Source organism: Vidua macroura, chromosome Z (genome assembly GCF_024509145.1).
Source record: "Vidua macroura isolate BioBank_ID:100142 chromosome Z, ASM2450914v1, whole genome shotgun sequence".
In the NCBI taxonomy this organism is placed as follows: Eukaryota; Metazoa; Chordata; class Aves; order Passeriformes; family Viduidae; genus Vidua; species Vidua macroura.
The window spans coordinates 17,540,712-17,553,516 of NC_071611.1; the positions used below are offsets into that span (position 1 = coordinate 17,540,712).

At 41.4% G+C, this 12,805-nt stretch overlaps 1 protein-coding gene across 1 annotated transcript in view; it reads right to left on the minus strand.

The window, feature by feature from the left end:
* Nucleotides 1-12,487, minus strand: part of SH3GL2 (SH3 domain containing GRB2 like 2, endophilin A1) — a 95,512-nt gene extending 83,025 nt beyond the window's left edge. Inside the window, exon 1 of the mRNA XM_054002971.1 lies at nucleotides 12,383-12,487. Coding sequence (XP_053858946.1) covers nucleotides 12,383-12,427 — 45 coding nt within the window. The 5' untranslated portion in view covers nucleotides 12,428-12,487. The remainder of the gene's footprint in view (nucleotides 1-12,382) is intronic.
* Between the last annotated feature and the right edge of the window lie 318 nt (nucleotides 12,488-12,805).

Sequence of the window (12,805 nt, forward strand, 5' to 3'; positions counted from 1 at the left end):
TACAATCAAGCTCTTTAAAATGGGATGAAGGTAAAGAAACCTGCTCTGCCACATCTGTTAATTATTACACAATTTCTTAAAATACAGCCCTCTTGGTCCATAATTCTACATGATTTCTGTGTGGATAATGTTACTTTTTTTCTTGCATCTACCCATCCCCTTGCTTGCAAAGGAAGTTAGTAGTAGCCAATCAATTTACTAAATTTAAAACTCAAGTCAACCCATCAGCTGAACAGAGAGCTCTTCACACCTGTCTGAAAAAAAACCCACTTTAAATATTTGCATGATATAGAAAAATCCATCTGGAACTGGAATATTTCCTGTCATTTTCACAAGCTTTTTGCACTGTCTGCCTTTCCTATATAGACACTGCCTCAGAAGTTCAGGTCAGCTGCTACATCACCCTGTCTGAAAGAAAGCAAGAGCAAGGGGCACAATCACACACTGTCAAAGATCTGGAACACATTTTAAACTGCAACAGCTCTCAAAGGAGGTAAACTTTAAGAAGACAAAATGGCTCAGAGGAATTACTGCTGCTTCTTTGCAGTGTCTGTCATTTGTCCGCTGTTATGTGTTGTTTCCCCCTCAAAACTCTTAAGTCTTATAACCATGTAGTTACAACAAAACCCTAGGCTTTGCTCTTGCATAACTAATTTTAAAACACCTGGATTCTGTAATGTCTCCTTAATGTCTGGGATTATATGCTGCTAAAAGCTTGGTTAAAAATTATTTCTGAATGCTTAAGATAAATGAGCAAAAATACCCAGATCTGCAGAATTTAGTCTGCAGAATGTTTTCTTGCTGCTGAGTAAAGGCATATACCACATGCATTAGTGAATGTCTCATACTAAGAACAAGGTCACCTCCATTGTACATTTGTATCAAGTCTCCTTTGGAAACAAAACAGTGGGAAAAATTTTGTAAATCTTGATTATGCACTGCTTGCTTGCAAAACCTGTGATAATACATAAATGCTTTTTGCTTTCCTTAACTGATTTATACACCTTTTAAAATATAACATTAAAGAATTAAGACCTACACTACATTGTTTTATAATTTAGAGCAATAGTTAATGCCAGGACTCTTGCTGTTTAAAAACAAATAAGGTATCAAAACAAAACCCAACATTTCCAGCCTGCTAACCAAATACATTATTTCAGTAGAGCCAAGGACTCACAATAATAGAAAAAAATAAATTAATTGCTTAAGTCTCAGCTTCTTGATCACCTTACCTGCTGCAGAGGAAACTAGGCCCACAAACCCTACCAGAAATTCCTCAGATATCAAAGGATGGCACAGAAAAAGAGCAAAAAGACACTTTTCCTGCCCCCCTGGTCACTTTACAGCAGAGATGTGGGAAAAGGAATGGTTGCAGAAGAGGGCACTGCAGAGCTTTTCTTGTTGGCTCAGGCGAGTTGTGGCAGGAGACTAAGTACCTGTAAACATACTTTAATTTTTCTTTTCCCCCTGCCACTTCCACTTTTCGCTGGGCTTTTCTGTCAGACTTAGGTTTCTCTGTGATATGATAGGACAGAATTCCTATACCTTTCTGTCAAGTCTTCCTGTAGCTTAGCATAGGCACCAGAAATGACTACTACTTTCTTCTTCCATGTAGAGGAAGTAACCTCAAATGCAAGACCATAAATGCAAAAACAGGGCAACAGCATTTAAAGCACTCTCATCTCTCACTTGGGAATACTAAGGAGCAAGTTGGCATTATCTCGTCCATCCTTATTAATGCTTCTAAAGCCTCAGTAGTTCACATCTTAAACCTATAACCACAAACCCAGTCACTTTCAAGGGCAACAGTGGGGACTTTAGGCCAGGAAATGGACATACCAGACACCTGATGACTTCTGATAGTGATACAGCCATGGTGTGCTGCGATATCATGACTACATACATGATGTTACAATAGAGAATAGGGGGAAAAAAATTCACATTCTCTTCTGTTAAGTCTTCAATGTAGTGTTAATTGCTAAAACACAGCACAGAAAGAAAACATCTGATTCCACTCTCCCCATTTACTGTAGCCTCTGCTATCTACTCCATCACATGCTTCAAAGGACTTCAAAGTTTCTATTCCTGAGCCCTCTGGCTCAGCCATCCACAAGACTGTCACTTATACTCCTGATCTGGTCTTCATTCCTTAACAAACAGCTCATTTGACATCCATGGCTTCTCACTCAGCTGCTTAATTTACCTTCCCAACTTTAATTTTACTGCAAGAAAATTAATATAGCATTTAAGTGAAATGCAATTTACTGTAACAATACTTTCCAAAGTTTTTAAAGAAATATCAGGAGGAAATCAGGGAAAAGGAAGTCTACAGCAGTCAATCTGTTTGTAGGACAAGAAGTTACCCTGAGCACACATGTAATTAATCTGCAAACAGAAATGAAAAATATATGGAACTAGAATAGGCTGTTTTATTGCAGCTTCATTAAGTTTTCAAATCTCTCTTGCTCCAATGTGCTGTGGAAGAAAAGAGAGAGTCTTTTACAAGGAGCAAGATATAACAGCACCGTGTCTGTATGTCTTTAGAGAAGCTTTCAAATCTGCTCAGGAAGACTGCCTGCATTTTATAAAAGTTCCTAGAAATCTCATATAGCTGTTTTCAATATATAATTTAGGAAGTTGTCTTGTTCTTAAGATGAGAGGGGTAAATCAGCAATTATCCTATCAGCCCAAAAGAAATGAGTGAAAGGCCTGCTCTTGGGCATCACGTAAATTTTCTCCTATAGTCTGGCAGACATTTTCAAATAGAAGTCCATTCACACTTCAATTTGCTTTTACCTCAGGAACATATTTTTATTATTAGAATAGATTCTGCACTGGAACCATTAGGCCCCAGTCAGAAGCTCAACCCAAGCATGCTTGTCTCCTTTCCTGGCTACTACATTCAGGCTGTGCATCAAGAAACAAGACATCCAAACCCCAGCTCCTGCCATCGAGACTCTCTAGACGTCAAGAGCCACAACTGCACACATGTCCAGAGACATATGTTCTTCTGAAAACCAGATCATATGTGGTTCAGTCACTTAAGACATGCACTGAACAGCACAGAGAAGGACAGCTCCTTTTCTGCAGATATACTGAAACTCATCTTAAGAGTCTGCAGCAATGCTTTTTTACGTTAAAGTACAAGGGTCTTCCCCCTCCTTATCGTTATGGAGAAGGAAGATGCACTGGGACAATCTTACCTTTCATCTCAAAAAGTTATACATCTGCATAGACAGTATGTATTACTGCATTCTGCCTTTGCAGCCCAGCTGGTACTTTGAGTCACTGAGAGCACCTTGGGCCCCAGCCCAGCACAGCACTGCAGGGAGCCCCAGGAACACGCTAGCCCAGAGCTCAGTTTCTGCCTAGGAGGGTTTTGAGCTTCACCAGAATGTTTGAATGAGTCACCGATTTGATGGAGGGACTTGGCTGATCAAAACCTAGCAGAACCTTTGGCAGCCAGCGCTGGGGAAACTTTCCACACACAAAATATAAAGGCTCTGTCAGTCTCCTCAGAACAGCAAACTTTCCCTAGGGAAAGGAAAAAGCACTAAGTCATGGAAAGCTTATTTTTCAGAGGCTGTCAAACAGTTCTTGTTAAAAGACTATCCTGAAATCAGAGCAGCAAAGGAATATTGGCTTTTCCTTATTCTTTCTGCCTGTGAGACAGGAAATCTGCAACAGCTGGGGTTGTCATCCTAGAAACAATGTTGGCCTTTTCCCTCATTAGTCACATTTGATTCCACCTATACTGATGGACCCCATTAAATTCATGCTGACCTTGTTAACCTATTGGTAATACTTAAGCTGTATGTGTTTTGGGACAGTTGTCTTTGCTCCTGGGCTGGAACAACACACATTATCACTGTGTCCAGATCAGGAACTGGAATCCTGAAAATAGCAGGCTAATGAAGCAGGAAACAGCAAGTGCTAGCTTCATTCACAAACATCTGCCATTCCTTCTCCCTCTAGTCAGTCACCCACCCATACATAGCAGAGCAGACAGTTTACCTCTGCTCAGTTTTCAAGGATTCCTGTTGTGGACCTCTCCAGTCTTTCATCCTCACCAATCTTCATTTCTAGTATTTTACTGCCACCCAAGTCTACTGTTAAATAAAAAAACAGCTTTCCAGAAGCTGTAGAGCTTTTGTTATTCTATTTCAAGTGCTACAGATTTTTGGCCATAAAAGTGCAGCCTCCTAAAACATGCCAGTTCAGGCCTTTGAAAAGTCACAAGTCCAAAATCACCCTGAGTTACATATTTTGAATGACAATATTGTAAAACAAAACAAAACAGTTATTTAGCTTTTGATATTTTATGTGTTTTGATGTTTTATATATTTTTGGCTCTTACTCCCTCTAGTAACAAAATCCCATTCCTACCATGCAAAGCTTAACTTTGCTCCTATATGCCTTTTTTTGCAGCAGCTTACATAGGTGAAACAAAACAGAAAGAGTCTGATAGAGGAAAAAATACTTTTCTGCATTCAAAAGCTAAAGCTTTATATAATTTACCTAAGCAATTACATCTTCCCATGCTTCAAAAATTCGTATTTTACTGGTTTATAATTATGGCACTAGAAGAAGAAAGGCATAGAAGAAAGGCACATTATGTTTACTGCTTGAAACAGTCATATCCACTTCTGACAGGGGTGAATTTGCCTCATATTTGGCAATATGTTTTTCAGCAATTTTTGAGAAAGGAAGATTCCCTGACAGCCTCAGAATACTATGTGCATATTTAAACCCCAAACCTAGATTGCAAAGAATAACATAAGATCCAACCACTCTTCCTGAAAGACAAACTTCCATTTGTTAATACTAGTGAAAGTCTCCTTGGATGATGGAGTCTAGTCAGTAAATGTGGACGTGTGGTATTCTGCACATCAAGACACATTTCCACATTCAAACATTCTGATTCCTAAAAATGTTTGCATTTGGTTGGAACATTCTTCATGCCTCAGCGCTGTTTTAAAAGTTTTTAATTCCTTTCGTAACAGTAGAAAATAAAACCAAATTTCATCCATTCCTGACCAGTGCAAGAAATGGGATGAAGCAACCAACAGAAGACTCAATTAGGACCCGCTCATAAGTACTGAAACCACCTTCTGCTTCAACTGAAGCAAAACACTGTTTTAGCTAACTGTGTTTGGATGACAAAGATAACATTCCCAGAGAAAACAAAAATAATATGGTGAATTAGTAGAGAAAAATACACTAGCTTTTCATCTCTAATGCCTTAGCCAGGTCTGTGCAAACACCTTCACTAGAGTGGAAGGATAGGTCTTAGTCTGATTCCCTCAACTCCCTTTACAAAAAAAAAAAAAGAACTAGTTAAGTTGAAAAGCTGTTCTTCTACAAGCAGAAAGAAACCACCCATTGCAGAGTCATACTTGTAAAACTGCAGCATTTCCAATTCAGCCCTTAGATTACGATGCCGTAACTCTCCAAGGCAGACAAGCTCTAAATGACTCATCTGGAAAGGCAAACACCATTTATTTTTGACATTTATACCTTATGAATTATTAATTGGTTTTCGGCATCTAGATTGATTTTGCATGAAAAGGAATTTCTGGCACAGACCTTAAAGCTGAAAAGTGTACAGATTGGAAAAGTACTCAGCAATAATATCTATCTGTCTAAGTGTTGCTTAAAAGAGCAAATCCTGTTAGTCTACTGAAAGTCATAAAAGACTAAATGAACATTTGCAGGAAAATTTTCTTTCTAGAGAAAAAAACCCCAGTTTTTATCTCTAATGAAACTTGTTCTCCTTCCACCCTGTTTCATTGTAGTTTCACTCTTTCCCAAAGACGCAGAACAAAAGTGCCAGTGTTTAATGGCACTTTAAATTGAAAGATAAACAGTATCTCCAGTGTTTCTGCACAACAGTCACTGAATTTCATAACACAAAGGTGAAAAACAAGCTCTATATCAAAATGTTTAGATAAACTCTTTTCACATCTAAAGACCTTTTGCAGCCAACAGAAATTGGAAATTAGGCAATCAAAAAGATTAGCAATTGATGTATAAATAGCACAGATTATTAAAAATATCAAACTGAAATCCACAAAAAATATTATGGAGGTAGAGGGGAATAAAAACACTTTAACAGTGTGAAGTGTTCTGCTGCCATAGAATTGTGGAGGTAAAGGCAGAAAAAGCCAATATTATTTTCTCTCTTTTAGAATTTCTGCTTACAAAGGAATCAGCATAGCAACCCCTTTGGGCAGTGATAACAAATCCAAGGAACACAAGACCAAAACACAGCCTGATGAAAATCACATCAATGCTGACAAGGATCCCAGCTAGTGGCACCTATCTACTCTGAAACAGATATGAATTTAATTCTTCAATTCTCCTCCAGTAAGAGGTGCAATAGCCAAATGAGTGGTTGAATTTCTTGTTCTTTCAGAAGGTCCTCTGGCATCACACCAAACCACAAGGTTACAGCGCTGCTGCCTCAGCAGCACCCCTTTGCTGGGATCAAATAACACTCCTTTTCTGTGGAGAAATGATGATGGGCAAAGAAGGTGAGTGTAAACTGCTGCACTCAGTATGAACCATACGACGCTGCAACAACTACGTCAGTCAAATTTCAGTCTATAGAGTAAAAAAAACCTGAAATATGTTTATTTATAAAGATATGTCCTCCATCACAGACACAAGAACATCATCACCATTACGTCAAGTGCAACTACATACCCACAAATCATTCTGTCCAGGTCCATCACAGTGATTTCCATCTACAGACAAATTGAAAATATGCTGAACTTAAAACAACCACTTCTAATTTTCAATTTTCTACCATACAGGTCTGTAGAGCTTCCATAAAGGGAAATCTTATTAAAAATGTAAGCACAGTAAATAGCAATCTCTCTATTTTTTCTCTGCTTTGGGAAGAAAGAAAATAATTAAACTCCTAGCACTTCTATGACAGACTGGATGGATTCCTGTGATGTGCTATAACCTCAGATTATAAAAATGCTACTATTTTGTCTCCAAGATTAAGTGTAGGATTAGATAAGTGGTGAAAGCAAGGTAATTGTGCTGTGGGAAACATCTTTGCAATAATACCATGCTGTAGCTCAATTTTCTTTTGTCTGATTATCTACATATACTTAAGAAAAGGATAAGCACCACCATTGTCCATCGGGGACCACTGCCTGAGAATAAATTGAGAATCAGAGTCATAGAAGTTTCTGAAAAGCAGCAGAAGGAAGACCTTTTAGTTCTAAGATAAGAGGTTTGGAGGATGTTTTGGCTCTCCCTGAACATACCACAGACTTTGACTGGTAAGAGGGCCATGAATCTGCTTCATCAGGGTACTTCCCACTAAATGTTGTCCATACAGTTTCTCTTCACATGTATTCACAGAGTGGCAAAGTGGCAGCAGCTCCTTGGGGCCCACGAAGCAGATTTTCAACTCCGTCCTTCTTGTCGAGCTTTTAAAAGCCAAAGATTTCACAGGTACAATACTAGGTCATGACAGTCAATGTTCAAGCTCCTCAAGCCTCCATCCTTCACAAGAAATACATCAGACCAACCTAGCACCTCCCTTTTAGCAATTAGGAGCTACATAAAGCTACTGAATTTTCTGCGCAGTAACCTCTGCAAAATCTTCTTCAATTAAAATTGGTTATGCTGCTCCAGCACTTTTATGCAGCATGCTATCAATATGCTAGTCATGAGGACACATTTAAAATTCAAAGACAGTTTTGCATGAGTGACCAAGAGCATCCAGTTCTTCCTTGCTATGTTATGATTCCAGTCAAGATGGAAGTCAAGATATGAAACAAAAATCTGGTGTATGTTGTGTTTTCAGCACAGCATCCATGGGTATTCTTTGCCTCCAGACATCACTGAGGGAAAACTTAGAGATGGGTGTAATTTAGTGGTCCAGCTTTTATATACATAGATAAAAATGGAAACTGTATCCGTCACTTGGAAAGTTACTACAGTAATAGATGTTTGAGAAATCTTAAAAAAAAAAAAAAGCCATGATCTTTTTAGTACAAAAAGCAGCAGTTCCTCCAATCTGATTTAGAAACAGTGTTTGAAACTGGTGCAGACTGTTTAAGCTATCAACAACTCAGAAGGGTTACACAGTATCTAACTAAAGAGCAATTTAGATTAAAGTCAATTTTTCACCCTTTTAATTATGTAATATCAATAAAAGGATGCATGGGAATGATGCCAAATGTGAATAATGTATCTGGCAATCAAGCTAGAGTGCACAAACAGAAGGAATTTCCCTACCTGCTGTGGAAATAATCCCATCTGCAGTTAAATAAGTATTGTTTTCTAAGAATAGTCTTTATTCCAGATCAAAGTTTTGCTCCCTTTCCTTCATCTCAAAAGGTAGCACTCCACACTGAGAGAAACCAGCAGACTGCCATTGGTGCATGCCTCTCAGGCAGAGGTTTCTAGCAGCCTGTTTGGGCTCTATCCTCAGAGCCACACCACCCTGCAAATGACTCCTTCTGCTTTCCTCAGACTGCTCACAAGTTTCCACACCACATGAGAAGGGAGCTCATTAAGTTCCACATAAGCGACACTTGGTTCAGCATTTGCGCTAAAAAAAAAATATAACGCTGCCCAGCTTTCCAGACCAACTCCCACACGTGCCTTTACATGTGAGGAAACATGGAAGGAGAAAAGCAGACCCACTGTGAGTCCAGCTTCAAGCACAGTCAGCTGGAAAAGACAGGTAATGTCCTGTCACTGGAAAAGCAAAAACAACTCCCAACAGCAACACTGCAGGACAGTCAGGAACGTGTTATGAATAGAGTGTGTGAGAGATTAAGGAAAATATTAATATCAACAGAGAACAGTAAAAATTGGTTAGATGCAGTTTGTTTAGTAAGTGGACTGCATCATACATTACAGAGAAAAACATTTTACATACTTCTGACCAAGGAATTAAAAAAACATTCTGGCAGGTGAACCCAAATACTCTCTTTTTCACAAGAGATCCTGTGTAGACAGGCTCTGAATTAGCACAGAATCCCTAGGAAGACCACAGAATTTTGTGGACAACAGCATAGCTAGGCAGGAGTCTCATTTGCTTGTTATTAACCAGCAGAGTCATTCTCTTACTGCACCATTCACAGGCTACCTTGTTAAAAACAGAAGCATAGTACTTTCCACCTAAAGAGCATCTAACAAGCCCTTTAATGATGAGTGGAGTGGAAGTAATTTCTTCAGATGTTCAGATGTTTCTTTCAATGTCAAACATTTTTCTCTATAGAACTGTATAAACTGGTTAATTTGGTCTTAAGTGTTGAGACAAATTTAACCATGAAAGCAGAATACAGTAGTAGAAAATAAACCACATTACTGGCTTTTGGTTCAAATCACCACATTCATACTGCTTTTTAAAATGTCAGTCACATTTATTCAGTTGTTTCAAATGGAACATCAGATGTGACCATTCCCAGAATTTTTGTTAATCTCTTACTCTATGAAAATATTACTTTCTGAAAGCTTAGTTTTGAGTGCTCCTCACAAGAGCCATATTATGCAATGAATGCGGTCATGTGGAAACAAAGCTCACGCTATTTTAAAACAACTCTGTTTAAATGCCCCAGACTGTCGAATCTGTATCACCCAAAGTGACTGTGGTAGTTTTATAATTGTACAGAAACGTGGAGGAAGCAATATTCTGTCAGTCACACTGGCATAACACTACTGGTGAACGAGTCTGCATGCCTAAAGAAAAAGGGACCATTTGGTGGCACAGCACTTTGTTGCCCATTTCTGGAAAAACACACTTTAGATCTTCCTAGCTGCAGGATGCATGATAGATCTGCAGCAGCATGTTTACATTCAAATGGGGTTATTTCTCCTTAGCTGCTCTGTGGATATTAGAAGTAAATGAACAACCTAACCTGTTCCACACTGGTCAGTCTAACATCTGTATTAATGCAATTCTGTATTAATGTCAGGACCTCCAGACTCACCCTGCTTTTACAAACTCAGGAAGTTTTCTCTAAACTTTATTTATATACTGCACATAGGTAAACCCATTAGTTTTTCTGAAAGGCAAAAGGGTGAACACTCGACTGATTCCAGAAGGTGCAAAGTATCCTGCTCTTCAATGTCTCACTGCTGTTCTAGTTGGTCCATGAAAGTTGACAAGCATTAAGTTCTTCAGCACGGCTGCTAAACTGGCAGTACTTCATGTAGGTTAGTTTGACATTTCACAAGTCAGAAAACAAGAAATGAAATTAAATAAAATGTTTACATTGTATAAAACAATCCAGATATGCCCTTGATATGACTTAGGACTCTATTAAAATAGCACATCATATAAGTAAACATGAATAAGAACCAAATCAATAATTCAGATTTTTTAAAAACTTCCTATTTGTCTGGTCCTATCTGGAAAGCTTCATTCATGCCAGCAATGTCAATCTGTATTTCACGTGGTGTTTAACCACTAGTCAGAATGATTACTCCCTGGAGCGAGGTCAGCACAACTGTGTCGCAGATTTCTCACTCATAATGCAAACAAGCCAATAAGCAGATCACTCTTCAACATACTTGTGAGTCATTCTCATATATGAATGTGTCTTCATGGCTTCCATGAAAACAAACTGTGAAAGTCAAGGCTGGGGCCAAAAATCCCTGGGTCATCAGATGTCAGACTGCTAAATCTGGCATCAGAGATTTAAATATTTTGATTCCAGACAGCTAAAACACTTCCTTCCTTCTGAATGGCAGTACTGCTGACAATCAGTGTGAGAGTGTCATCTGAAGGACAAATCAGCATGCACAGACCTTTCACACCATGCTCCCTCAAAAAAAGATGTTTACCTCTGCTACTGCAGATGCATCCTCATTAGCTTACAATAATGGAGAACTGAGATTTCTAGTACTAAAAAGTGAACTTCAGCTTGTCTCCTTCTTAAACATGGATACCACAGACACTGAAATTCTTATTTTCAGTACCAGAACTCATTGCCATAATGATGATTCCTAGGCTGCTCATAGCACCATAGGCAGCAGGGGAAGAAACAACAAAGTAAGCAGCAGCAGATGGGCACTGCTGGATGGGCTCAGGCACCCTTACCTGCTCCTTATGGCATCTGTTTTGAGTGCAGCCGTTTTCTTGCAAGGCTTATTTTGCCAATGATGCAGCACAATGTGGCATGAAAGGTGAGACACAGTGTTATTCAATGCCTTCATACACCCATGCAGGACTTGGTATAAAACCATTGCATTCAGAGTTATAATGTGTACTGTTGTAACTACAAAGTATGGAAAATCAGGATTTGGACAAATATTCATATTAGGGATCATTTTTTTCAGGGAATATTTCCCCATAGTGCTCAAAAGATGAGATGCATGTTGAAAAGTCTAACAGCTGAATGAATGTATCTCGTGTGCCTGGACCTACAGATTGCTTGCAGTGACCAAGACTCCTGGCTGAAGATGCCTGCAATGGCAAGCAATAGAAATAACTGGAGATTTTGTATTCAGTTACAAACAAAACAACCCAAATAAAACAAAACAGCAAACACACAACCAACCAACGAACCAACCAATAAACCCCCCAAACCACAAAAAAAAATCCCACCCACACTGCATGGGTTTTGGTGTCAGCTCTCTAGATCTAAATCAATTCCTCTGACTTCTATGAAACCATTTTAGATTAGATTTTAGTGTGCCCCAAAGCACACTAAGTCAGAAATTGACTTGCGGACTGTAACACACAAATTTTGTATTATGAAACAACTCAACTACTGGTGAAACACTCACCCTGACCTTCCTGCAATATTACACCATGCCTAAAGCAACAGAACCAAACCTCATTACTCAGATTTCAGATGTGGTCTACACCCACGAAACAAAAAGGTCATGTTTATTGCTATTTTCCCAAAGTCAGGCTAAAACAAACAACGCCTATGGAAACAAGGTGCACAGACCTCGGTAGGGAAGGTCTGAGCCCACGGCGGGTATTTGCTGCAGCAACTGCCCCGCGGACTCCGAGCGCGGAGGTCAGGTCAGCCCAGGAGCTACTCCCGCACCCCAGGAGCCCCTGCCCGCTGCCGGCCGGAGACGAATGGGGGGAGGCGCGGCGGCCCGGGAAGCCCCGGCCCTCCGCAGATGGACACCCCTATAGACCCACCACCCTTCGTGCACATTCTCGCACCGCGCACATCCCTGCGCGCACCGCGCACACCCGGCCAGACACACGGCCCCTCGCACGCTCACTCATCACGCACGACCGAGCACAGCACCCGCGCAAACCCACTCACCCTGCACTCACTCGAATGGAGACCCGCGCACGACCCCGCACGGCGCACACCCGTGCATACCCACGCACACGCTGGCCGCAGCCGAGCGCGCTCCACGGGCGAGGAAAAGGGCTCAGTACCTGCGTGGCTTTGTGGAACTGCTTCTTCAGCCCGGCCACCGACATGGCGAGGGCAGCGCGCAGCAGCGGAGCGGAGCCGAGTCGAGCCGAGCAGCCGGGGCGCTCTGCCTGCCCGCACCGCACCCGCGCCCGGCGGAGGCTGTCAGACGGCGGCGGCGGTGCGGGAGCGCCGTGACGTCAGGGCGGGACGCGCCGCCTCCGACCGCCCCCGCCCCGCAGGTGCGCCGGCAGCGGCCGCCGCGGGGCTCCCGGAGCCGCCGCAGCGCCGCCGCCGCAAGGCCGCCGGCCCGGGGACCCGCGCCCCACACCCCCGCCCGCCCCCGCCTGTCGCAGGCAGCGCTCCCACACGCGCGGACCGAGCGCTCGTCCGGCGCGGACACCCCCGGGATGGGCACCCGCCCCCCGCCGCGTCGGTCCCGGTCG